This window comes from Chiloscyllium plagiosum, unplaced genomic scaffold, assembly GCF_037043375.1.
Source record: "Chiloscyllium plagiosum isolate Xiang-an unplaced genomic scaffold, Cpla_swu_hap1 HiC_scaffold_44, whole genome shotgun sequence".
Taxonomy (NCBI): Eukaryota; Metazoa; Chordata; class Chondrichthyes; order Orectolobiformes; family Hemiscylliidae; genus Chiloscyllium; species Chiloscyllium plagiosum.
Genome location: NW_028270182.1, coordinates 12070427 through 12095805, shown reverse-complemented (window position 1 = coordinate 12095805; position 25379 = coordinate 12070427). Strand labels below are relative to the sequence as shown.

The 25379-nt window shown below is 48.2% G+C and overlaps 1 protein-coding gene across 1 annotated transcript in view; it reads right to left on the bottom strand.

The window, feature by feature from the left end:
- LOC122544398 (uncharacterized) overlaps positions 1-25379 on the bottom strand; it is a 150101-nt gene that overhangs the window by 75478 nt on the left and 49244 nt on the right. Inside the window, exons 19-27 of the mRNA XM_087983038.1 lie at positions 22856-22953; positions 18954-19032; positions 16263-18158; positions 13403-13516; positions 12037-12161; positions 7843-7985; positions 7155-7298; positions 6426-6527; positions 1550-1719 (exon numbers count right to left, since the gene is read on the bottom strand). Of these exons, the coding sequence (XP_087839164.1) occupies positions 1550-1719; positions 6426-6527; positions 7155-7298; positions 7843-7985; positions 12037-12161; positions 13403-13516; positions 16263-18158; positions 18954-19032; positions 22856-22953 (2871 nt within the window). The remainder of the gene's footprint in view (positions 1-1549; positions 1720-6425; positions 6528-7154; positions 7299-7842; positions 7986-12036; positions 12162-13402; positions 13517-16262; positions 18159-18953; positions 19033-22855; positions 22954-25379) is intronic.

The window sequence follows — 25379 nt, the reverse complement described above, 5'->3', positions numbered from 1 at the left end:
TGAGAGGGGGGGGGGGGGGGTATTGAGCCACTTATTACCATCTTCAAAACTGCCAGCAACAGGGTTTTTAACCAAGGTTTACAGGGACGAAGTGTGGTGTGGTTGAAATGCAAAGATAACAGTCACAGAGTCATACAGCATGGAAACAGACCCTCTGCTCCGACTCGTCTGTGCCGATCAAATCCCCCACACTAAACTCGTCCCATTTGCCTGCATTTGGCCCATAAACCCTTCCTATCCATGTACCTGGTCAAACATCTTTTAAATGTTGTAACTGCACCAACATCTACCACTTCCTCTGGCAGCTCATTCCATACACGTACCACCCTCTGCATGAAGACGTTGCCCCTCAGGTCCCTTTTATATGTTTCTCCTCTCGCCTTCAATATAGGTGCCCGAGTTCTGAACTCCCCCATCCTAGGGAAAAGATCCTGTCATTCACCTTATCTATGTCCCCCATGATTTTATAAACCTCTATAAGGTCACCCCTCAACATCCTATGCTGCAGTTAAAAAAAAAGATGCCAGTCCATCCAGCCTCCTCCTTATAACAGTCGTACAGATGAACAGCACAGAATTAAACCCTTTGGTGCAACTCATCCAAGCCAACCAGACATCCTAAATTAATCTAGTCGCATTTGTCAGTACTTGGCCCATATCCCTCCAAACCCTTCCTATTCATACACCCAGGAGAAAGTGAGGACTGCAGATGCTGGAGATCAGAGCTGAAAAATGCGTTGCTGGAAAAGCGCAGCAGGTCAGGCAGCATCCAAGGAGCAGGAGAATCGACGTTTCGGGTATGAGCCCAAAGTTGAAGGGCTTATGCCCGAAACGTCGATTCTCCTGCTCCTTGGATGCTGCCTGACCTGCTGCGCTTTTCCAGCAACGAATTTTTCAGCTATTCATACACCCATCCAGGTGCCTTTTAAATGTTGTAATTGTACCAGCCTCCACCACTTCCTCTGGCAGCACATTCCATACACGCACCACCCTCTGCGTGAAAATGTTGCCCCTTTAGCTCCCTTTTAAATCTTTCCCCCTCTCACCTATAACCTACGCCCTCTAGTTGTGGGCTCCCCGACCCTGGGGCAAAGACTTTGGCCTATTCACCCTCTCCCCCCTAACTCAAACCCTCCAACCCTAGCGACACCCTTGTAAATTTGTTTTGGAACCCTTTCAAGTTTCACAACATTTCAGAATCTTTCACAAGACCCGTTTCGGATTCTGGAGATGGTGTGAGTTGTGGGACGTTTGCACAAATCCTTCATCCCCACCCTTGCACCCTCCCCCCAGCCCCCCCACCGGAAGCCCCAGAGTAAGGACATGGGGGAGGAGCTTCAGCCCTTTTTGGATGTTTCAGCTCTCCGTAATTAGGAAAGTGCACAAGTCGGTGTTCTGAGGCTCCCCTGCAGTCAAGTCAGGGGATCAGCCAATATCGAACCCCCCCCCCCCCACCCCAAATGGAAAGACATCACTGCGCAACCTTTTGATGTAGCACCCACAGGAAACACTCTCCTCACGGCCAGGAACAAAAATGACTGCTGACTTACTGCAAAAATCTGGAGTCCTCCAGTTGTGCACAGTGGCTCCGGCAGATAGACAGATATCAGTGTAGGCCTGAAGCTGGTCACACAGAGGTGGTTGGAAACCCTGGAACTGACACATGTCATACACGCAGTTGTTGAAGTAAGGCATGGGGTCCACAATCTTAACACAGTCCCTGTTAAGTAAAACAGAGGTTACTCTTCAACACGGGGCTGTAGGTCATGATACCTTTGGTTAATATGGAGGTGGTGGATCAGCGCCCCGAATTATAGGGCTCCATTCACAGTCAACACAGCTTCAGGGAGAGTGCCAAACAAATGAATGAGAGGGCTCTGTATTGGTGAATGGCCAAGAGCAGAAACCAACCATAAACAGCTGACTGTAATTCCAGCATGTCGGAATGTCATGCTGATGTGTCGCGTCATGAGATAGAGCTGTCAGTGGCAAGACCAAGGTGTATCACCTATTTCTGAGTGTGCTTCAGGCTAATTCAGAGGGGAGTCAAGACCAAAGAACAATACTGTGGAGTTTGTTACATGTAACATTCACTGTGACCTCTACCACGAGTGGCTCAGTGGCTAACGCTGCTGCCTCCCAGCATCAGTGATATTCTCCTCGTGTCTGTGTTTGTTTTTCTCCCAATGCTCCGATTTCCTCCCATCGTCCAAAGATGAGTAGATTGGCTGTAGTATATGGTCCCATAGTGCCCAGGGATGTGCATGTTAGGGTGGATTGGCCGTGCTAAATTACCCCATAGTGTCCAGGGATGTACAGGTTAGATGGATTGGCCGTGCTAAATTACCCATAGTGTCCAGGGATGTGCAGGTTAGGGTGGATTGGCTGTGCTAAATTACCCATAGTGTCCAGGGATGTGCAGGTTAGGGTAGATTGGCCGTGCTAAATTACCCATAGTGTCCAGGGATGTGCAGGTTAGGGTGGATTGGCCGTGCTAAATTACCCATAGTGCCCAGGGATGTGTAGGTTAGGGTGGATTGGCCGTGCTAAATTACTCATAGTGCCCAGGGATGTGCAGGTTAGGGTGGATTGGCCGTGCTAAATTACCCATAGTGTCCAGGGATGTGCAGGTTAGTGTGGATTGGCCGTGCTAAATTACCCATAGTGCCCAGGGATGTACAGGTTAGGGTGGATTGGCCGTGCTAAATTACCCATAGTGCCCAGGGATGTGCAGGTTAGGGTGGATTGGCCGTGCTAAATTACCCATAGTGCCCAGGGATGTGCAGGTTAGGGTGGATTGGCCGTACTAAATTACCCATAGCGCCCAGGGATGTGCAGGTTAGGGTGGATTGGCCGTGCTAAATTACCCATAGTGCCCAGGGATGTGCAGGTTAGGGTGGATTGGCCGTGCTAAATTACCCATAGTGCCCAGGGATGTGCAGGTTAGGGTGGATTGGCCGTACTAAATTACCCATAGCGCCCAGGGATGTGCAGGTTAGGGTGGATTGGCCGTGCTAAATTACCCATAGTGCCCAGGGATGTGCAGGTTAGGGTGGATTGGCCGTGCTAAATTACCCATAGTGCCCAGGGATGTGCAGGTTAGGGTGGATTGGCCATGCTAAATTACCCATAGTGCCCAGGGATGTGTAGGTTAGGGTGGATTGGCCATGCTAAATTACCCATAGTGCCCAGGGATGTACAGATTAGGGTGGATTGGCCGTGCTAAATTACCCATAGCACCCAGGGATATGCAGGTTAGGGTGGATCAGCCATGGGAAGTACAGGGATAGAGCAGGTCTGAGTGGGATGCTGTTGGGAGGGGTGGTGTGGACTCAGTGGGCTGAATGGCCTGTTTCCTTAGTGTAGGAATCCTATGCACAGATTGCGGAAGTTCATCCAGGAAGGGAAAAGGGGTATTAGGGCATTATTGGTCACATCTTGGTCATAACAGATAAGGACACAAGGTGTATGCTAAATCTCATTTCCACAGCCGTAGTTCAAAACAAGGGTCAATCGACCCGGAACGTTAACTCTGCTTTCTCTCCACAGATGTTGCTGGAGCTGCTGAGTTTTCCCAGCTACTTCTTTCTTTGTCTCTCCAAAAAGGAGAGGGAACCAGCTGAATTTTTATTTAAAAAACAAGCAATGATAGGTTTTCATTCACTTGCTTTCAATGTTAGATTTTGCTTTCAATGTAAATTTAATTAATTCAATTTCTCTTCCACCAGCTCCCATTAACTGGGTGCTCCAGACTATTAGTCCAGTGTCATTATCACTATTTCTTCTGACTTTAAGGTTGAGCGTCATTTTGTTTTCCCTTGGTCCACTTCAGTGTGGGTGTAGGCCCTTCGGCCCAACAAATCCACTCTGAAGAGTAACCCACCCAGACCTATTCCCCTCCATTTAACCCCTGACTAATGCACCCAACCTACACATCCCTGAACACTTCAGCATGGCCAATTCACGCTAATCTGCACACCTTTGGACTGTGGGAGGATACCAGAGCACCCGGAGGAAACCCACGCAGACCAGGTGCAAACTCCACACAGACAGTCGCCCGAGGGTGGAATCGAACCGGGGCCCCTAGCACCGTGAGGCAGCAGTGCTAACCACTGAGCCACTGGCTTGCCTTGGAACTGCTTGGAGTTTTGACGTCTCACCCAGACAGCGACCAAATACAACGTGAAGATTGATTCCAATAAATACTGGGGACAGAACAATGATATTGTGCTCCAATCCTGAAAATGTGTGCATGCACGGGCAGGAGGTTTCACACACTTGGCCTTTCTCTCCTTCCCGTCCCACGGCCCAGAAACTCTTCGCAAAGGTTCAAGATGGTGGCTTGCCATCTTCTCAAGGTCCATGGGGGGGCAATAAACACGAGCAAGGTCCACATCACGTAAAAGAATGAACAAGAACATATTTCAGACTTTAGTTAAAAATCACACAACACCAGGTTATAGTCCAACAGGTTTAATTGGAAGCACTAGCTTTCGGAGCGACGCTCCTTCATCAGGTGGCTCCGAAAGCTAGTGCTTCCAATTAAACCTGTTGGACTATAACCTGGTGTTGTGTGATTTTTAACTTTGTACACCCCAGTCCAACACCGACATCTCCGAATCTTATTTCAGACTGTCATCCCCACTCCCATTTTGATTTAGAACTTTGGCTGCAGGTGGTTGCAAATGTTTCAGTTTTGCCTTTCACACTGATGGCGCTCGGCTCCCCCAGTCTTGATGGGAATATTTGTGGAGCCTCCTCCTCCTCCTCCTCCTGGTTTATGCTGTTGTTTTGCTCCTGGACATCTGGACTGGCTCGAGTGACATCTTTTGTTTCTTTACTCACCTCGCTTAGGCCTTAGGCTGAACTGCAATAACAGATTCACGTGAGCTGCTTCTGTCTTCCGCCTTATCATGATGTATCATAGAACATAGAAAAGTACAGCACAGAACAGGCCCTTTGGCCCACGATGTTGTGCCGAGATTTAATCCTAGTGTAAAATATAGTAACTTAACCTACACACCCCTCAACTCACTGCTATCCATATGCATGTCCAGCAGTCACTTAAATGTCCCCAAGGACTCTGCTTCCACCACCACCACTGGCAACACATTCCATGCATCCACAACTCTCTGCGTAAAGAACCTACCTCTGACATCCCCTCTATACCTTCCTCCTAATTTCTTCAAACTATGACTCCTCGTACCAGTCAATCCTGCCCTGGGGAAAAGTCTCTGGCTATTGACTCTATCCATTCCTCTCATTATCTTGTATATCTCGATCAGGTCTCCTCTCTTCCTCCTTCTCTCCAGAGAGAAAAGTCTGAGCTTATTCAACCTTTCTTCATAAGGCAAGCCCTCCAGTCCAGGCAGCATCCTGGTAAACCTTCTTTGCACCCTCTCTAAAGCCTCTGTATCTTTCCTATAGTAGGGCGACCAGAACTGGACACAATATTCCAAGTGTGGTCTCACCAGGGACTTGTAGAGCTGCAGCAAAACCTTGCGGCTCTTAAAGTCGATCCCCCTGCTACTGAAAGCCAAAATACCATATGCTTTCTTAACAACCCTATTGTTGGGTGGCAACTTTGAGGGATCTATGTACTTGCACACCTAGATCCCTCCACACTGCCAAGAATCCTGTCTTTAATCCGAAATTCAGCTTTAGAGTTTGACCTTCCAAAATGCATTACTTCACACTTATCCAGGTTGAACTCCATCTGCTATTTCTCAGCCCGGCTCTGCATCCTGTCTATGTCGCGCTGCAGCCTGCAGTAGCCCTCTATACTATCGACGACACCTCCAACCTTTGTGTCATCTGCAAATTTACTAACCCACCCCTCAACCTCCTCATCCAAGTCATTTATAAAAACTACAAAGAGCAGAGGCCCAAGAACAGAGCCCTGCGGGACACCACTCAACACTGTCCTCCAGGCAGAATACATTCCAACTACAACCACTCTCTGCCGTCTGTCAGCCAGCCAATTCTGAATCCAGATAGCCAAATCTCCCTGTATCCCATACTTCCTGACTTTATGAATGAGCCTACCATGGGGAACCCTATCAAATGCCACGCTGAAGTCCATATACACCACATCCACTGCTTGACCTTCGTCGACCTGTCTTGACACCTCCTCGAAGAACTCAATAAGATTTGTGAGGCATGACCTGCCCCTCACAAAGACATGCTGACTGCCTTTAATCACACTATGCCTTGCCAAATGGTCATAAATCCTATCCCTCAGAATTCTTTCCAAAACGTTGTATCCTTGCCCTCTCCTTCGCGCCTTCCCTTGACCCAGTTCTGAAGACAATGCACCAACCTAGCTTGTTAACTGTGTTCCTCTCCTTCACTTCTCCACCATTCTCTGCTTCTATTTCCGATTTCCGCTACCTGTAATAATCTACTGCTGCAACCTGTTTCTCTTACCTGAACGGTCCTGTCACATCAATGATGAGTCCACACTGGTCATCGCTGATCACTTTGTCAAGGATTTCTTTCTCGCATGGAGCTGGGACAATAGTCTTACACCTGGAACACAGCAACATGGCTCAATGGGTCTTTGCCAGAAATAACTATGAGATCCCTTCAAAAATATTGGCCATGGTTGATGTGGGGGGGGGGAATGTGCATCAGTGGGGACATGCAGTCAGCGTGGACCCCAGTGGAAAGGTCTTAGATTGGCTCAGAGCTGTACCTCGAGCCATTTGGATGACAAGTGGACGCCATCTTGAAACCATTTCCATCTCCTGCAAATAGCGTCGACACAGGAGTTGAGGAGGAAAGGAGAGCTGGTTTACAAGTTCCTGATTTCTATCGCTGCACCATTGGTGGCCATGCCTTCTGGTCCAGAATTCCCTGCCCAAACCTCTCCAGAGGGAATTGTGCGAATGGTGTATTGTGGACCGACTCGTCTTGTATAGTTCAAAATGGCGTTCCACCTCATTCATTTCAACATCGTGACAGATGTTTTCTTGTCTCTGGGCCACTTTGCTGCATTGCTTAAAGATCTACATCTTCAACCAAACCCATCCTCTATGGCTTGTTATCACATGGTCTTCACTCATCGGACCATTGAGAGACTCTGAATAATCACGTCTCAGTCTAAGCGCAGGAGGTGAAGAGGTTGATGTAACGCGGCGCATAAGCAGCACTTACCTCTCATCCTCGTCATCTTTCGTCTTCCAGCTCTCTCCAAATATGGTGTCATTCACCGCCAAGGACCCATCTGGCATCCGGTAATCATCAACAGAATGACCGTTAAAGTCACCACAGAATCCGCACATCTGTTGGTAATAGTTGCTAGGAGAGAAAGAGACCCTTTAACAAATAGACCTGGGGCCTGTTGGGATCAAGAGCCCATCCCTAATTGCAACCTTGAGAAGGTGGTGATGATCTGAAACTGCTGCAGTCCCATGTGGTGTAGGGAACCCCCCCCCCCCCCCCCCTCACAGGGAGACAGTTCCAGGATTTTGACCCAATAACACTGGACGAACAGCCAATATATTTCCAGTTTAGGAGTGACTCGGAGGGGAACTTGCAGATGCTGGTGTCCCTATGTGTCTACTGCCTTGACAGTGGAGGGGGTAGGTGCTGCCACAGGAACCTTTCAGTGCACCTTGTAGATGGTACACACCGCTGCCCCTGAGCATCATTGATGAAGGGAGTGAATGCTGGAAGAGTTGGATGGGGTGCCAGTCAAACGGGCTGCTTCACCCTGGATGGTATTGAGATGCCCTCATCCAGTCAAGTGAAGAGCATTCTTTCACGCTCTGGACTCAGAGATGATGAGCATTTCTTTGAGGTCAAGAGTGGCACGCTTGAGCTCAAAAGCCATGGGACTCACCCCGGTACAGTTATCTTCACAAAATGGTTCCCGTCGTACTGTAGCTGCAGGCCAAAATCTGTCTGGACCATGACGTATTGGCCGGACTGAGAGAGATGGACTCTGCCCAGTTGCTTTGGCAGCCTCACCCTTGTTTGGCCCGCCTGTAATTACAAGGATCAGACACGACATCAATATTTCGCCTCTCTTGGGTAGAGCTCAGAAAGCCTGACTGAAAGGCCTGCAGAGGATCGCCTCGTCGCACTGCTACCAAATCAGATGTACTTTATCAATCGTCCCTTGATTGGAAAGAATCCAGCCGTCGCTGAATATCAATCATCGTGCACACATCAGGACAAATGCAAGCATGCCAAATAATTTTAACAGTTTATACTGCAGGGGTCAATGGTGCTGATTGGTTGGCAAATCAACTGTGATAGACAAGACGTTGCCATGGAGAAAGTTTCTGGGTAATTCACAAGGGCTAGGACAGATTTCGCTGGCCATTTGAGTGTTTCTTTTCTTCCTGGTGGTGGAAACTGAATAAAGATTCGTGCACCTTGTGTCTTTCACTGTGTCTCACACCTGCACACACACACACACAATATGGGTGCTGGGGAAAAAAATAAGCATGACCACAGTTAGGCGGTAGTGTGGGGGTAATAGAGAAAAAAATAAACAGGAGGGCCAGAGGTTCTGTTCACTCTGAGGAGAAAGTGAGGACTGCAGATGCTGGAGATCAGAGCTGAAAATGTGTTGCTGGAAAAGCGCAGCAGGTCAGGCAGCATCCAGGGAGCGGGAGAATCGACGTTTCGGGCATCATTCCTGAAGAAGGGCTCATGCCCGAAACGTCGATTCTCCTGCTCCTTGGATGCTGCCTGACCTGCTGCGCTTTTCCAGCAACACATTTTCAGCTGTTCACTCTGAGAGCTGGCTCTGAGGGAGCTGGGTCAGCATCAAGGCCTCCCCACATGTAAATAAAGGGTGCTCCCCGTGGATTTAATTCAATTATCATATTGAATGGTGGAGCAAGCTTGATGGGCTGAATGGCCTACTCTTGCTCCCGTAATTATCTGAAATTGCTTTGCTGGGGTGGTTATTATTGCAGTTGGGATTGTTCAGCAAGTGCGACCCAATCATGTAATCACGCCTAACGGTAGACATTTTGTGTTGGGTTTTTGCAAATGTTTTCCAAGTTGTTTTGAACAGTTGGGTGAGCAGGCTGTTTGATTCAATCAGGCTGTCACTGGGATGGATGGTCTATGTAACTGCCTGATAACCAAGGCTGAAATTGATACACAACAATAGCTTGGTTGTGAAGGAGATAAGCTTCCCAGATTAATGGGAACACTGTATTAATCAGAAACACTACTTGTAAAATACAACTGCTCTGTCACAGTGAGAAATGGCTTGTTTAAGGGATTCTGTCTCATGTTTGTCCTGAAGTGGGAGAGAGCCTGGCTGTGACTGGTTTGTATCCGACAGGTATGGATTCTGTTTAGAGTTCTACCAAAATGATCATCGAATCCCTACAGTGTGGAAGCAGGCCATTCAGCCCATGCCAACCCTCTGAAGGGCATCTCATCAATACTCAACCCCCTACCCTATCCCTGTAACCCTGCATTTCCCATTGGCTAACCCACCTATCCTGCACATCCCTGGACACAATGAGCAATTTATCAGGACCAATCCACCGTAATCTGGGTATCTTTGGACTGTGGGAGGAAACCCACACAGACACAAGGGGAGAATGTGCAAACTCCACACACATACACACCTCTCTATCATTGCCCAGACTCAGTTCCTGTATTGATTGGAACAAACCATATGGATTTTCTGATTTCGGACCTCTGGTGAAAAGGTTCCCTTTGGGAAATGGATGGGAGGGGGGGGAGGGTGGTAGATAAATCAGGTTACGATACCTAGTCCCTAATCTGGGGAGAACAAAACCAACCAAATCTCTTCAACTGTGGAAACAGGCCTATCAGCCCATTGAGTCCGCAGCCCATCCTATCCCCATAACCCTGCATTCCCCATCTGACCTGTAGACTATGGAGACAATGTGGCACGGCCAATCCATCCCAACCTGCACATCTTTGGACTGTGGGAGGAAACAGAAGTACCTGGAGGAAACCCACACAGACAGTCGCCTGAGGTGGGAATTGAACCCAGGTCCCTGGTGCTGCAAGGCATCAGTGCTAACCACTGAACCACCATGCTACTCAAACTATCTAACTTCAACTCCGTAGCTGTGTATTGTGGGTAGAATTAGACCAGCAATGGCAGTTTTGACCGGATAGCTCTAGGTCAGGTGGACAGGGTAATATACTGGTGATATCCCTGGATTAACAGCCCAGGCTAATGCTCTGAATTCAAATTCCACTTTAGCAGCATTAATTTCAATGAATGGAAAAGTTGGAATTAAATCCCTGTGAACAGTGTTGCCTCTGGATTCCTAGTTGGTAGTGAATAATCTAATATTACTTTAAAAATAAATAGGCATGCTCTTCAGCCGTATTTTCCTGTCTGGTCTCCTGTGCTGACTTTGTAGAAGGTGTGTGCTACCCCACTCCATAGCCTGGTTCTTTGGTCAATCTGATGACTCAAATTACACCATGCTTGTTGGTGGTACGCTGGCTCAGTGGTTAGCACGACTGCCTCACGACGCTAGGGACCAGGGTTCGATTCCAGCCTCGGGTGACTGTCTGTGTGAAGGTTTGCACATTCTCCCCGTGTCTGCGTGGGTTTCCTCCGGGTGCTCCGGTTTCCTCCCACAGTCCAAAGACGTGCAGGTTAGGATGGATTGGCCCGTGCTACATTGTCCCCGTAGCCTGCAGGTCAGGTGGGAAATGCCGGGTTATGGGGATAGGATGGGCTGCCTGTCAGTGCATGGGCTGAAAGGCCTGTTTCCACAGTGGAAAGATTTGGTTGGTTTTGTTCTGAAGACTAGGTAGCGCAACCTGATTTAATTCCCCCCCCCCCCCATCCATCTCCCAAAGGGAACCATTTCAGTAGAGATCTGAAATCAGAAAATCCATGTGGTTTGTCCCAATCAATACAGGAACTGAGTCTGGGCAATGATAGCGAGATGGGTAATGAGGGAAAGAAATGTGGAGAATTCTTTGCCCTAGACTGGGTCACATGGATAGTCAAGGGCAAGTTAAACAAATAGTCTTTGGTCAATAAAGGACTCAGAGGGGTGAGAGGAAGGTAGAAAAGAGGCCACACGCAGTTTGGCAGTGATAGGGAGAAGGGGAGAATCTATGTTTTCTCCTTTCTTCGAATCTCCTTTGGCAATTGGGGCAAATTGCTGTTGATGAGGATATGCGTCTGAGCTGACATTTAAAGTGCTTTAACTATCAGAGAAAGCATTCGATCAGGGTGCATCACTGCTTGATATGGCATCTGCTCTGCCCAGCACCGTGAGAAACTGCAGAGAGAGTTGTGAACACAGCCCAGTCCATCACATAAACCAACCTCCCGCTGACTGACTCCACCTGTACATCCCGCTGCCTCAGGTAGGCAGCCGGCATCATCAAAGACTCCTCCCACCCCGGTTATAATCTCTTCCAGAAGATACGAAAGCTTAAACACACGTACCAAGAACAGCTTCTTCCCCGCTGTTACTGGACTCTAGAATGAACCTCTCAAATTTTAAATTTAATACAGTCATCCAGCACAGAAACAGACCCCTTTGGGTCAACCAGTCCTTAATCCCAAACTAAACCCCACCCACCTGCCTGCTCCTAGCCCAGACTGGGTAAGGATAGCAGTGATCTCTCCCTGAATGACATTGAGGAAGCCATTGGTTTTAATTGCAATCTAACAGTTTTCATTGGGGCAGCAATGGCTGAGTGGTATTAATGCTGGACTGATAATCCACAGACCCAGGTGATGTTCTGGGGACCAAAGTCCGAATCCTACCATCGTGGAAGTTTGAATTAAGTGTTAAAAAAGAATTAAGACTCAATGCTCAGGAGAAGCCCATCTTGCTCACTAATGCCCTTTAAGGAAGGAAACTGCTGTCCTTACGGCCTACATGTGACTCCAGACCCAAGACCCTTAACAATTAGGGATGGGCAATAAAAAGCTGGCCTGACCAGCGAGGCCCCCATCCTATGAATAAATAAAGAGAAAAAAAAAAAGTCATTCTGACTGACTGAACTCAGTGAAACTCTCAATCAAAATGATTGGTGAAACTGTGGGGAGACTAACCAGGATTCGCCTGTTTTTCATCAGCGTAATGGTGATGTCGTCAACGGTGATGTAAAGTTTTCTGAGGTAAGTGGCTCCAGGTAATCCCCTCTCCTCATTCTTGCCTTCGATGCTGAACCAGGGTCCTGGAAATCATTGAATAACATTAAAGGAGAGAAGCATATTGACTGTCAAATAAGCACTGACAAACTCTCTCTCTCTCTCTCACACACACAGACACACAAACGCACACACACACTCACACACTCACAGAAATGCTCACAAACACACACACTCAGAAACGCACATACACACACACACTCACACAAATGCTCACAGACACAGACACACACACATGCATACACACACTCACATAAACACACAGACACACAAATAGATACATGGCATCAGAGAAGGTGCACAGAGAGCGAGATCAACAGAGAAAGTTTATGAGAGACAACCTTTTCACACGCAGAAATATAGGCACACAAACATGTATACTGACATAGACAAACTGTACAGGTGGACACACAGTAACATAAGCACACTGACACACACACACATACAGACAGACACATGTACATCGAGATACACATACAATCACAAATGGACTAATACACAGACAGACAGAGTGATAGATACACCTACACAGATATGCACAGACAGGAAGATACACACACGTGCATAAAGAGGTAGACATACAGATACAAACAGCACACTGATAGAACCATACACACACGCATAGGGCAATCAAATATTCACACAAATACAGAAATATGCACATTAACACACTGAATACAAGCACACACACACACGTGCAAGGAGTACATTTCACACAAACGTGGCCAACAATGGGGTAGAGTTCCAAAGACAGAGTCATGGTGGGCTGGAAATGTGAATGCTGTTTCTCTCTCTCTGCCAAACCTGTTGTATTTCTCCAGCACATACTGTGTTTATTTTTAAAAATAACAGTGTGATGTTTGCTTAGCATCTTTCGTGATCCCAAAGCCCACCAGATCTGCTGTTTTTGCTGTTGAACAAGGAGGACGAACACTGGCTCAGCAGACCAGACAGAACTCCTAAACTCTTCTCCCCCTGCGGCCTTGCTCACTCCTGCCTGAGGGAATTAACATTTCATCCAAAGGCCTCTGACAATGCAGCACTAACTCAGTACAGCCACATGGAGTGTTGATTTGGACTTAGAATTCAAGGAGTGAGACTTGAACTGTTGTTCAAGAGAGGATTATCACGATGAATACAGCAGCCACTCAGAGGCCCAATGGCTATGAAAAGAGAGACGTCTTAGGTCAAGCTTTTTTTAACATAACTCGGCTTTACCTCTTAGAGAGGTTGTGTATCAGGGTCATTATCTCTCTTTTACACATACCTGTCTTATTCTCGCAACTTCTGGCAAGAGTGTAGGTGCAGGTCCCCAGGAAGGTAAACTTCCTTTGGTCGAAGGTTATGTAGTGAGGATCTCCTGACACGATACAAACGCCATCTGACAGAGGAAACAGGTTAGAGGAAAATTAGTTGCTCAGTTGGAGTCGTGGAGGTCTACAGCATGGAAACCAGGCCCTTCGGCCCAACTCATCCATGCCGCCCAGTTTTCACAATTAAACTCGCCCCATGTGGCTGCATTTGGCCCATATCCCTCCAGACCTATCCTATCCATGTAACTGTCGAAATATTTCGTAAATGACAGCACGTACTCCCTTCCACCACTACCTCTGGCAGCCTGTTCCAGACACTCACCGCCCTCTATGTGAAAATCCTTTTGTATCTCTCCCCTCTCACCTTAAACCTATGCCCACTCATTTTAGATTCCCCTACAATGGAAAATGGCTATTTACTTTATCTATATCTCCCATGAGTTTATTGACCTCTATAAGGACACCCCTCAGTATCCTGTGCTCCAAGGAAAAAGGTCCCAGCCTATCCAACCTCTCATTATAACTCAAACCTTCCAGTCGAGGTAGCATTCTGGTAAATCTTTTCTGCACTCTTTCCAGTTTAATAATATTCTTTCTATAATAGGGAGGCCAGACTAAATGTGGCCTCATCAATGTCTTATACAGCTGCAACAACATGTCCCAACTCTTATATTCAATGCTCTGACCAATGAAAGCAAGCATACTGAAAGCTTTCTTCACCGCCCTGTCTACCTGTAACTTCACTTTCAAGAAGCTATGAACCTGTACCCCTGGACCTCTTTGTTCTATAACACTCCCCAGGGTCTTATCATTAACTGCGTAAGTCCTGCCCTGGTTTGCCTCATCAAAATACGACACCTTGCATTTATCTCAATTAAACTCCATCTGCCATTCCTCAGCCCACTGGCCCAAACTCGCTGTGTTCCCAGATAACCTTTCTCACCCTCCACGATACCACCAATCTTGGTGCCATCCACAAACTTACGAACCAAGCCTCCTTCATTCTCATCTAAATCATTAATATAAATGACAAACACGGTGGCTCAGTGGTTAGCACAGCTGTCTCACAGCGCCAGGGACGCGGGTTCAATTCCCGCCTCGGGCGACTGACTATGTGGAGTTTGCATGTTCTCCCCGTGTCTGCTTGGGTTTCCTCCGGGTGCTCCCGTTTCCTCCCACACTTTCAAAGATGTGCAGGTTAGGGTGAATTGGCCGCGCTAAAGCACCTGTAGTGTTAGGTGAAAGGGTAAATGTAGGGTTGCTCTTTGGAGGGTCGGTGTGGACTTGTTGGGCCGAAGGGCCTGTTTCCACACTGTAAGTAATCTAATCTAAAAGTGGACCCAGCACCAATCCGTGGTCACAGGCCTCCAGTCTGAAAAACAATCCTCCACCACCAGCCTGAATCTTCGGAATCCCATGTGATCGAACTAGTCTACCATGCAGAACTTCGTCAAAGGCTTTACTAAAGTCCCAAGTAGACAATGTCGACCACTCTGTCCTCATCAATCGTCTTGGTTACTTCAATCAAGTTTTCGAGACATGATTTCCCTCGCACAAAACCATCCCTAATCAGTCACTGCCTCTCCGAAAGCATATAGAGTCTAGAGATGTACAGCAAAATCCGATTTTTCAGAATCACGTCCAACAACACCCCCACGACTGAAGTCAGAGTCACGGGTCCATTGTTCCCAGATGTCTCCTTCCATCCTTCTTATATAAAAGCACAACGTTAGCCACGCTCCAGTCATTTGGCACCTCACCCGTATTAATAGGCACGGTGGCTCAGTGGTTAGCACTGCTGCCTCACAGCGCCAGGGGCCCAGGTTCGATTCCAGTCTCGGGTGACTGTCTGTGTAGAGTTTACACGTTCTCCCCCGTGTCTGCGTGGGTTTCCTCCCACACTCCAAAGACGTGCAGGTCAGGGTGAGTTGGCCACAGTAAATTACCCACAGTGCTCAGGGATGTGTAGGTTAGGTGCATGGATCAGGGGTAAATATAGGACAGTAGGGGAATGGGTCTGGGTGGGTTACTCTTCGGAGGGTTGGTATGGACTTGTTGGGCTGAAGGGCCTGTTTCCACATTGTCGGGATTCTATCTTTCTAAAAAGCAACGATACAAATATTTCTGTAAGAGGCCCAACAATTTCCTCCCTAACTTCCCACAAAGTCCTGGAATACACGAGATCAGATCCTGGAGATGTAAGCACCTTTATATTTTCTAAGACCTCCCCCGCTTACTTTTCTGAAAGTCAACTGTTCTCAAAACATCGATCTTTATTTCCCTGAGCTCCCCAGCCTCCATTTCGTTTTCCACAGTAAAAACTGACGCACAATATTCATTTAATATCTTTCTCATTTCCTGAGATTCAACGCAAAGACAATCTCTTTGATCGTTCAGTGGCCCAAGTCTCTCTCTAGTTGTCCTGAATCTTCAACTAGTCACTGAGGGACCACCAAAAGTGAAAATTCCTTTAACATTTCTCCATCACCCATTCCCATAGAATTTAATTACACCCTTGAAGCATGATGAACCACCAATTTAAACAGATTACTAGGCATTTCACTGAGCCCTTGAAAGGGATGCAGTGGATATGGTGACTTGGCCAAATGCTGATAATGTGTCAGACAAGGGAGATCTCTCCTGGTCAATGGCTCTCTGTTGTTTCTACATGGTATTGTGATGTTCGCAAAAAGAGTTCTAAACATTGTTGACCATTCAAATGACTGACCTTAAATGACTAAAAAAAAAATTACCATCATAAAACACTAATCATTTTGTAATGACCACAATTGATAAAGTATAAATTATCCTGACCTGAGATTGTCCCGGTGGTAGGTGTTGTAGTGTCTGGGGTGGAGGGTGTAGTGTCTGGGGTGGTGGGAGTAGTGACTGGAGTGGTGGGTGTAGTGTCTGGGGTGGTGGGTGTAGTGTCTGGGGTGGTGGGTGTAGTGTCTGGGGTGGTGGGTGTAGTGTCTGGGGTGGAGGGTGGTGTAGTGTCTGGGGTGGTGGGTGTAGTCCCAGGGGTGGTGGGTGTAGTGTCTGGGGTGGTGGATGTAGTGTATAGGGTGGAGGGTGTAGTGTCTGGGGTGGTGGGTGTAGTGTCTGGGGTGGTGGGTGTAGTGTCTGGGGTGGAGGGTGTAGTGTCTGGGGTGGTGGGTGTAGTGTCTGGGGTGGAGGGTGTAGTGTCTGGGGTGGAGGGTGTAGTGTCTGGGGTGGTGGGTGTAGTGTCTGGGGTGGAGGGTGTAGTGTCTGGGGTGGTGGGTGTAGTGTCTGGGGTGGTGGGTGTAGTGTCTGGGGTGGAGGGTGTAGTGTCTGGGGTGGATGGTGTAGTGTCTGGGGTGGTGGGTGTAGTGTCTGGGGTGGAGGGTGTAGTGTCTGGGGTGGAGGGTGTAGTGTCTGGGGTGGAGGGTGTAGTGTCTGGGGTGGTGGGTGTAGTGTCTGGGGTGGAGGGTGTAGTGTCTGGGGTGGAGGGTGTAGTGTCTGGGGTGGTGGGTGTAGTGTCTGGGGTGGAGGGTGTAGTGACAGGGGTGGAGGGTGTAGTGTCTGGGGTGGTGGGTGTAGTGACAGGGGTGGAGGGTGTAGTGTCTGGGGTGGCAGGTGTAGTGACAGGGGTGGAGGGTGTAGTGTCTGGGGTGGCGGGTGTAGTGACAGGGGTGGAGGGTGTAGTGTCTGGGGTGGCGGGTGTAGTGACAGGGGTGGAGGGTGTAGTGTCTGGGGTGGTGGGTGTAGTGTCTGGGGTGGAGGGTGTAGTGTCTGGGGTGGAGGGTGTAGTGTCTGGGGTGGCGGATGTAGTGACAGGGGTGGAGGGTGTAGTGTCTGGGGTGGTGGGTGTAGTGTCTGGGGTGGTGGGTGTAGTGTCTGGGGTGGAGGGTGTAGTGTCTGGGGTGGAGGGTGTAGTGTCTGGGGTGGCGGGTGTAGTGACAGGGGTGGAGGGTGTAGTGTCTGGGGTGGCGGGTGTAGTGACAGGGGTGGAGGGTGTAGTGTCTGGGGTGGAGGGTGTAGTGTCTGGGGTGGTGGGTGTAGTGTCTGGGGTGGCGGGTGTAGTGACAGGGGTGGTGGGTGTAGTGTCTGGGGTGGAGGGTGTAGTGTCTGGGGTGGAGGGTGTAGTGTCTGGGGTGGTGGGTGTAGTGTCTGGGGTGGCGGGTGTAGTCCCAGGGGTGGTGGGTGTAGTGACAGGGGTGGCGGGTGTAGTGACAGGGGTGGAGGGTGTAGTGTCTGGGGTGGTGGGTGTAGTGTCTGGGGTGGAGGGTGTAATGTCTGGGGTGGAGGGTGTAGTGTCTGTGGTGGAGGGTGTAGTCCCAGGGGTGGAGGGTGTAGTGTCTGGGGTGGAGGGTGTAGTGTCTGGGGTGGAGGGTGTAGTGTCTGGGGTGGAGGGTGTAATGTCTGGGGTGGAGGGTGTAGTCCCAGGGGTGGAGGGTGTAGTGTCTGGGGTGGAGGGTGTAGTGTCTGGGGTGGAGGGTGTAATGTCTGGGGTGGAGGGTGTAGTGTCTGGGGTGGAGGGTGTAATGTCTGGGGTGGTGGGTGTAGTGTCTGGGGTGGAGGGTGTAGTGTCTGGGGTGGAGGGTGTAATGTCTGGGGTGGAGGGTGTAGTCCCAGGGGTGGAGGGTGTAGTGTCTGGGGTGGAGGGTGTAGTGTCTGGGGTGGAGGGTGTAATGTCTGGGGTGGAGGGTGTAGTCCCAGGGGTGGAGGGTGTCACTGTGGTCGATGTTTCTGCAAAGGAATCAGAAGGAAAAAATGAGTTGCATAAATAACAATTATTTATAAATTGCTGCTATCCACTGGGAGAGATTTCTCCCTGATTGGGAAATCTAATACAACTGGATTCAGTGTTGGGGTAAGTGACCAGTGCTTTAGGACTCACAGTGGCTCAGTGGTTAGCACTGCTGCCTCACAGCTCCAGGGATCTGGTTCAATTCCACTCTCGGGTGACTGTCTGTGTGGAGTTTGCACATTCTCCCCGTGTCTGTGTGGGTTTCCTCCCACAGTCCAAAGTTGTGCAGGTTGGGGGGGGGTGGTGGGGTGGGGGTTGGTCATGCTAAATTTTCCATAGTACCCAGGGATGTGCAGACTGGGTGGATTAGCTGAGGGAAATGAGGGATGACAGGGATAGGGTGGGTCTGGGTGGCATGCTCAATGGAGGGTTGGTATGGATCCCGATGGGCTGAATGGCATGTTTCCACACTGTGGGGATTCTATGATTGACTGAAACAAGGAACATTCTCTTCAGAGATTTGCGGCGCCTCCGTCACTGAATATATTTCAGGCTGACATCATCAGAGGTGTGGTCTGTCAGTGAATCAAGAGGGTTTGGGAAGTGGATATGCTCAAGCCCAAGATCAGCTATGATTGTAGTAAATGGGAGAGCAGCTATGATGGGCTCAATGGCCTCTGCCTGCTCCAGTTTCTGGGGTTCTTATGTTCCGGATGGCATGTGAGGTTAAAATGAATGACTGATTTTGATTCCAGTGACAATAACTGAGGAGAGACACTTAACATTGGTCGTACCCAAACAGTCGACGATGCAGACTTTGTCCACTCCAAGTTGAGCGGCCTTGCTGTCTCCTGAAACGCCTTCTATAATAAACTGGAAGCAGAAAGACACTGAGTTAGATCATAATACACACAGGACGATCCTTACCTCAACTCCTCACCTGTCATCTTGTTCAGGTCTAGTGTGTTGGTGTGTGTGTTTGTGTGTATATATGTGTGTGTGAGACAGTGAGTGAGAGAGAGAGAGACTGCGTGCACGTGTGTGTGAGAGAGAGAATGCATGCATGTTTGGATCTGTGTGTTTGTACGTGCTTATGTGTCTATGTGCGCACGTGTGTGTGTGTGTGCACGCGTGTGTGTGCGTGTTTGTATGTGTTTGTGTGTGTGTATGTGTGTCTGTGTGTGTTTGTGCATATGTGTTCGTGTGTGTATGTGCGCTTGTGTGTGCATGTATGTCTGTGCGCATGTATGTCTGTGCGCGTGTATGTCTGCGTATGTGTGGGTCTGTGTTTGTGTGAGTATGTGTTCATGTCTGTGTCTGTCTGTGTGTATGTGTGTCTGCCGGTGTGTGTCTGTGCATGTGTGTGGGTCTATGTATGTGTGTGTCTGTGTATGTGTCTGTGCGTGTGTGTGGGTCTGTGTGTGTGTATGTGTCTGTGCGTGTGTTTGGGTCTGTGTGTGTGAGTGTGTGTGCGCGTGTGCGCCTGTGTATGTGTGTCTGTGTGTGTGCATATCAGGGGACTGTCTGTGTGCGTGTGTCTGTGTATGTTTGTTCATTTCTGTGTGTCTGCGTGTGTGTTCATGCGTGTGTGTGTCTGTGTGTGTCTGTGTCTATGTGTGTGTGTGTCAGTGTGTGTGTGTCTGTGTGTGTTCGTGTGTACGTGTCAGTGTGTGTGTGTATGTGTGTGTGTCTGTGTGTGTGTGTCAGGGGACTGTCTGTGTATATGTGTGTGTCAGGGGACTGTCTGTGTGTGTGTCAGGGGACTGTCTGTGTGTATGTCTGTGTGTGTGTGTCTGTGTGTATGTGTGTGTCAGGGGACTGTCTGTGTGTGTCAGGGGACTGTCTGTGTGTGTGTCTGTGTGTATGTGTGTCAGGGGACTGTCTGTGTGTGTGTGTCTGTGTGTATGTGTCTGTGTGTATGTGTGTGTCAGGGAACTGTCTGTGTGTGTGTCTGTGTGTGTGTGTCTGTGTGTATGTGTGTCAGGGGACTGTCTGTGTGTGTGTCTGTGTGTGTGTGTCTGTGTGTATGTGTGTCAGGGGACTGTCTGTGTGTGTCTGTGCGTATGTGTGTGTCAGGGAACTGTCTGTGTGTGTGTGTCTGTGTGTGTGTGTCTGTGTGTATGTGTGTCAGGGGACTATCTGTGTGTGTGTCTGTCTGTGTGTGTGTGTCTGTGTATATGTGTGTGTCAGGGGACTGTCTGTGTGTGTGTCTGTGTGTGTGTGTGTCAGGGGACTGCATGTGTGTGTGTCTGTATGTGTGCGTCTGTGTGTGTGTGTGAGGGGACTGTTTGTGTGTGTATCTGTGTGTATGTGTGTGTCAGGGGACTGTCTGTGTGTGTGTCTGTGTGTATGTGTGTGTCAGGGGACTGTTTGTGTGTGTGTCTGTGTGTACGTGTGTGTCAGGGGACTGTCTGTGTGTGTGTCTGTGTGTGTGTCTGTGTGTGTGTGTCTGTGTATATGTGTGTGTCAGGTGACTGTGTGTGTGTCTGTGTATATGTGTGTGTCTGTGTATATGTGTGTGTCAGGGGACTGTCTGTGTGTGTGTGTATATGTGTGTGTCAGGGGACTGTCTGTGTGTATGTCTGTGTGTGTGTGTCTGTGTGTGTGTGTGTCAGGGGACTGTCTGTGTGTGTGTATATGTGTGTGTCAGGGGACTGTCTGTGTGTGTGTCTGTGTGTCAGGGGACTGTCTGTGTGTGTGTGTGTGTGTGTATATGTGTGTGTCAGGGGACTGTCTGTGTGTGTGTGCCTGTGTGTGTGTGTCAGGGGACTGTCTGTGTGTGTGTCTGTGTGTGTGTGTCTGTGTGTGTGTGTCAGGGGACTGTCTGTGTGTGTGTCTGTGTGTGTGTGTGTCTGTGTGTGTGTGTGTCAGGGGACTGTCTGTGTGTGTGTGTCTGTGTCAGGGGACTGTCTGTGTGTGTGTCTGTGTGTCTGTGTGTCTGTGTGTCTATGTGTGTGTCTGGGGACTGTCTGTGTGTGTGTCTGTGTGTGTGTGTCTGTGTGTGTATGTGTGTGTCTGGGGTCTGTCTGTGTGTGTGTGTGTCTGTGTGTGTCTGTGTGTATGTGTGTGTCTGGGGACTGTCTGTGTATTCAAAGTTTGGGTGAAGATTTGTAGCTCGGGTGCTCGTTGTTGTGGTTCTGTTCGCCGAGCTGGAAATTTTTGTTGCAAACGTTTTGTCCTCTGTCTAGGTGACATCCTCAGTGCTTGGGAGCCTCCTGTGAAGCGCTTCTGTGGTGTTTCCTCCGGCATTTATAGTGGCCTGTCCCTGCCGCTTCCGGTTGTCAGTTTCAGCTGTCCGCTGTAGTGGCCGGTATATTGGGTCCAGGTCGATGTGTTTGTTGATGGAGTTTGTGGATGAGTGCCATGCTTCTAGGAATTCCCTGGCTGTTTTTGTTTGGCTTGCCCTATAATGGTAGTGTTGTCCCAGTCAAATTCATGTTGCTTGTCGTCTGCGTGTGTGGCTACTAAGGATAGCTGGTCGTGTCGTTTCGTGGCTAGTTGGTGTTCGTGGATGCGGATTGTTAGCTGTCTTCCTGTTTGTCCTGTCTGTGTGTATGATGTCACAAAGCTGTTCCTTTTCTCAAGGATACTGTGTCCTCGGTGTTGTGTTTCAGAGGGGTCAGTAACAGTCCGGTCTCCGAACCGGCTGGCTTGGTACAGAGATGAAAGGGTTTACTGTGAGGCCTTTCTGTTTATATGTGAACAAATGAGACTTTAGGCCAAAGCTGTCATGTTTTAGAAGTGACCTGTATAATGAAAGGGAAGTGGCCAGTCCTGAAAGCTGAAGGCTTGTTAGAGTCAGAGCAGCAGGAGCTGTGTGTGAAATAGGCTGCTGAACTCTCTCTCCTTCTGCCCTTCCAACTTCAACCTGTAAACCTCTGTATCATTGTTACTCTGTGTTTGAGGGGGTTTGCTTATTGGGACTGTTGCACGTATCTTTCGGAACAGCATTATTAAGTCTAGCTTGGATCGACTGAGTTCTGCGGCTTTTCTATATTCTGGTCTTTCAGTTTCATTCTGTAATTATGTGAATGAATATTTGGCTGTTTTAAAACCTGGTAGTCTACCTAGCTAACTTAGTCTGGGTTTTTTTTTTTACTGTACACGTAGCAAATTGCAAAGTTATGGTCTGGGCTGCCTGCTTAAGAATGTTTTGAGTGGTCTGGGCTAGTCCATAACAAGGGCAAGCCCATCTCCCCACAAATGATGGACCCTCATTCCATGTCACCCTTTCTCATACATGCCTGTGTAAACACCTGCCCACTCCCACTTGACTGCTAATCATATTAATGCCATGGCCAGTGTATTATTCTGATCAATGTAGGCTTGTTAACAAGTCTATTTGACACTTGATTATTGATCCAAATATAGCGGTGTGCAACTGATTTCCTAACGAGCATTGTAGAAATGTCAGTCCCGGATATATGAGGAAAGGTGGTGTGTCTGTCCGGCTGAAGACACGTGTAATGGGCACATCAAATCCATCCCACCTTCCACTAGCTTCTGCGCCTGTTTACCTTGCTCTGAGTCCTCACCCAGTCAAGCATGTATCAATTAATTGCCAGACCCACATAATCAAGTACAGTTCAGTGAAAACAGTGAATGCCTCTCAACTTGTTGCAAGGATCTAAATGTTCTCACGAGTGAGTAACCCAGCCAGGTTCCTAAAACATCCCTGGTCTACCCATTTCCTTACCTGAACAGGTGTTGCTCCACAATAAACCGCCTGGGCCTTTGTCCACTGCTGCAGCGGGTTTCCGGAGGAAGTATAAGCTAACGCACTGCCGAAAGATCCTGATACACACCAAAGAGAACCACAGCACAACATCAGGTTATGGGATATCAGAACATGATAGTGTGGACTGGTTTCATTGCAAGCAAAGTTTGTGTGTGTGTGTGTTTGTGTCTCTGTGTGCGTGTGTGTGTGTCTGAGTGTGTGTGTGTGTATCTGTGTATGTGTCTGTGTGCATATGTGTGTCTCTGTGTGTGTCTGTGTGTGTGTCTATGTGTGAGTGTGTGTGTGTCTGTGTGTGCGTGTATATGTCAGTATGTGTGTGTGTCTGTGTGTGTGTGTCTATGTGTGAGTGTGTGTGTGTCTGTGTCTGTGTGTGCGTGTATATGTCAGTATGTGTGTGTCTGTGTGTGTGTGTCTATGTGTGAGTGCGTGTATATGTCAGTATGTATGTGTGTCTCTGTGTCTGTGTGAGTATCTGTGTATGTGTCTGTGTGTGTGTCTGTGTGAGTGTGTGTGTGTATCTGTGTGTGTGCGAGTGGATGTGTGTATCTGTGTATGTGTCTGTGTGTGTGTGTCGTGTGTGTGTTTGTGTGTCTGTGTATGTGTCGGCGTGCCTGTGTCTATGTGTGTGTATCTGTGTATGTGTCTATGTGTGTGTGTTGTGTGTGTTTGTGTGTCTGTGTATGTGTCTGTGTGTGTCTGCATGCCTGTGTCTATATGTGTGTGTATGTGTGTGTCTGCGTGCCTATGTCTATGTGTGTGTATGTATGTGTGTGTGTTTTGTTTGTCTGTGTCTGTATCTATGTGTGTGTCTGTGTGTTGTGTGTGTATCTGTGTGTGTGTGTGAGCGTGTGTGTGTCTGTGTGTGTGTGAGTGTGTGTGTGTGTGTGTGTGAGCGTGTGTGTGTGTCTGTGTGTGTGTGAGCGTGTGTGTGTGTGTGTGAGCGTGTGTGTGTTTCTGTGTGTGTGTGTGAGCGTGTGTATGTCTGTGTGTGTGTGTGAGCGTGTGTGTGTCTGTGTGTGTGTGAGCGTGTGTGTGTGTCTGTGTGTGTGTGAGCGTGTGTGTGTCTGTGTGTGTGTGAGCGTGTGTGTGTGTCTGTGTGTGTGTGTGAGCGTGTGTGTCTGTGTGTCAGTGTGTGTGTGTGTGTGTCTGTGTGTGTGTGTGAGCGTGTGTGTGTCTGTGTGTCAGTGTGTGTCTGTGTGTGTGTGTGTGAGCGTGTGTGTGTGTGTCAGTGTGTGAGTGTGTGTGTGTCTGTGTGTGTGTGAGTTTGTGTGTGTGTCTGTGTGTGTGTGTGTGAGCGTGTGTGTGTGTCTGTGTGTGTGTGTGAGCGTGTGTGTGTCTGTGTGTGTGTGAGCGTGTGTGTGTGTCTGTGTGTGTGTGTGAGCGTGTGTGTGTCTGTGTGTGTGTGAGCGTGTGTGTGTGTCTGTGTGTGTGTGAGCATGTGTGTGTCTGTGTGTGTGTGAGCGTGTGTGTGTGTCTGTGTGTGTGTGAGTGTGTGTGTGTCTGTGTGTGTGTGTGAGCGTGTGTGTGTCTGTGTGTCAGTGTGTGTATGTCTCTGGGTTTGTGCTTGCATGTGTTTGCTTGAGTAAATGTACATTTTCATCTGTATGTGTGTGTATTAAGTGCATGTTTGTGCACATGATAATGGTTTGCAAAAACCCTCCTGTGTGTCTGTGAAGATACCTGCATATGAATGTACATACATCTGTGCCTCATCATTTCTGTAAATGCATCTATGAATAAACATTTGTACATATGTGTGTGCATATCCATGTCACCCTATACACATGTACATGTTTACATACATATGTGGTGTATCCATGTACATATGACTGCACATGTATATTCTTATGATTCCAGCAAATGTCATTGCTGGTCATGTCAGCTCCCAGACTGAAACTTGCCTTGATAGATCTTATTTAATTTTGGTTTTAATTATGGGCTCTTTCATGAGCACACAATGCTGCAGATTTGATTTTAAAAAGAACAGAAGTTTATTATGCAAAAGAAATGAAGACAAAATAGAATAAACCAAGCTATTTACATTTAACACAAATCTAAAGATTTCAGAATACACTGTAAAATACAATCCCATAAATCCCAAGAATAATCTATTCCATAATTCACTCCAAAGAGAATAACCTCCTCTTTCCCATGCATAGGGTTTAATTTAACTGTAGCCCTCAATACTCTGTCTTGAGAATCTGTTAGCCTGTTCTGGAGTTCTCATACAAATGAACTTAGACTTTCTCAGCTTCAAATAATCTTTTCATGGCTTTTGCCAAACACCTCTGGTCTGGAACTTTTAAATTTAACTCCTTACACTGAATTAATCTCCCCTTCATATGTATCTCTGTCTTACACACCCAGCTTCAGCAAAGTCTTCTGCAAAACTGTCTAAAAATAGTTATCAGTATTTCCCTTACGCCCAAGCATTCCGGAAACTTCTATCTGAAAGGCTAAACTCTCCTACTGTAAAAAATGC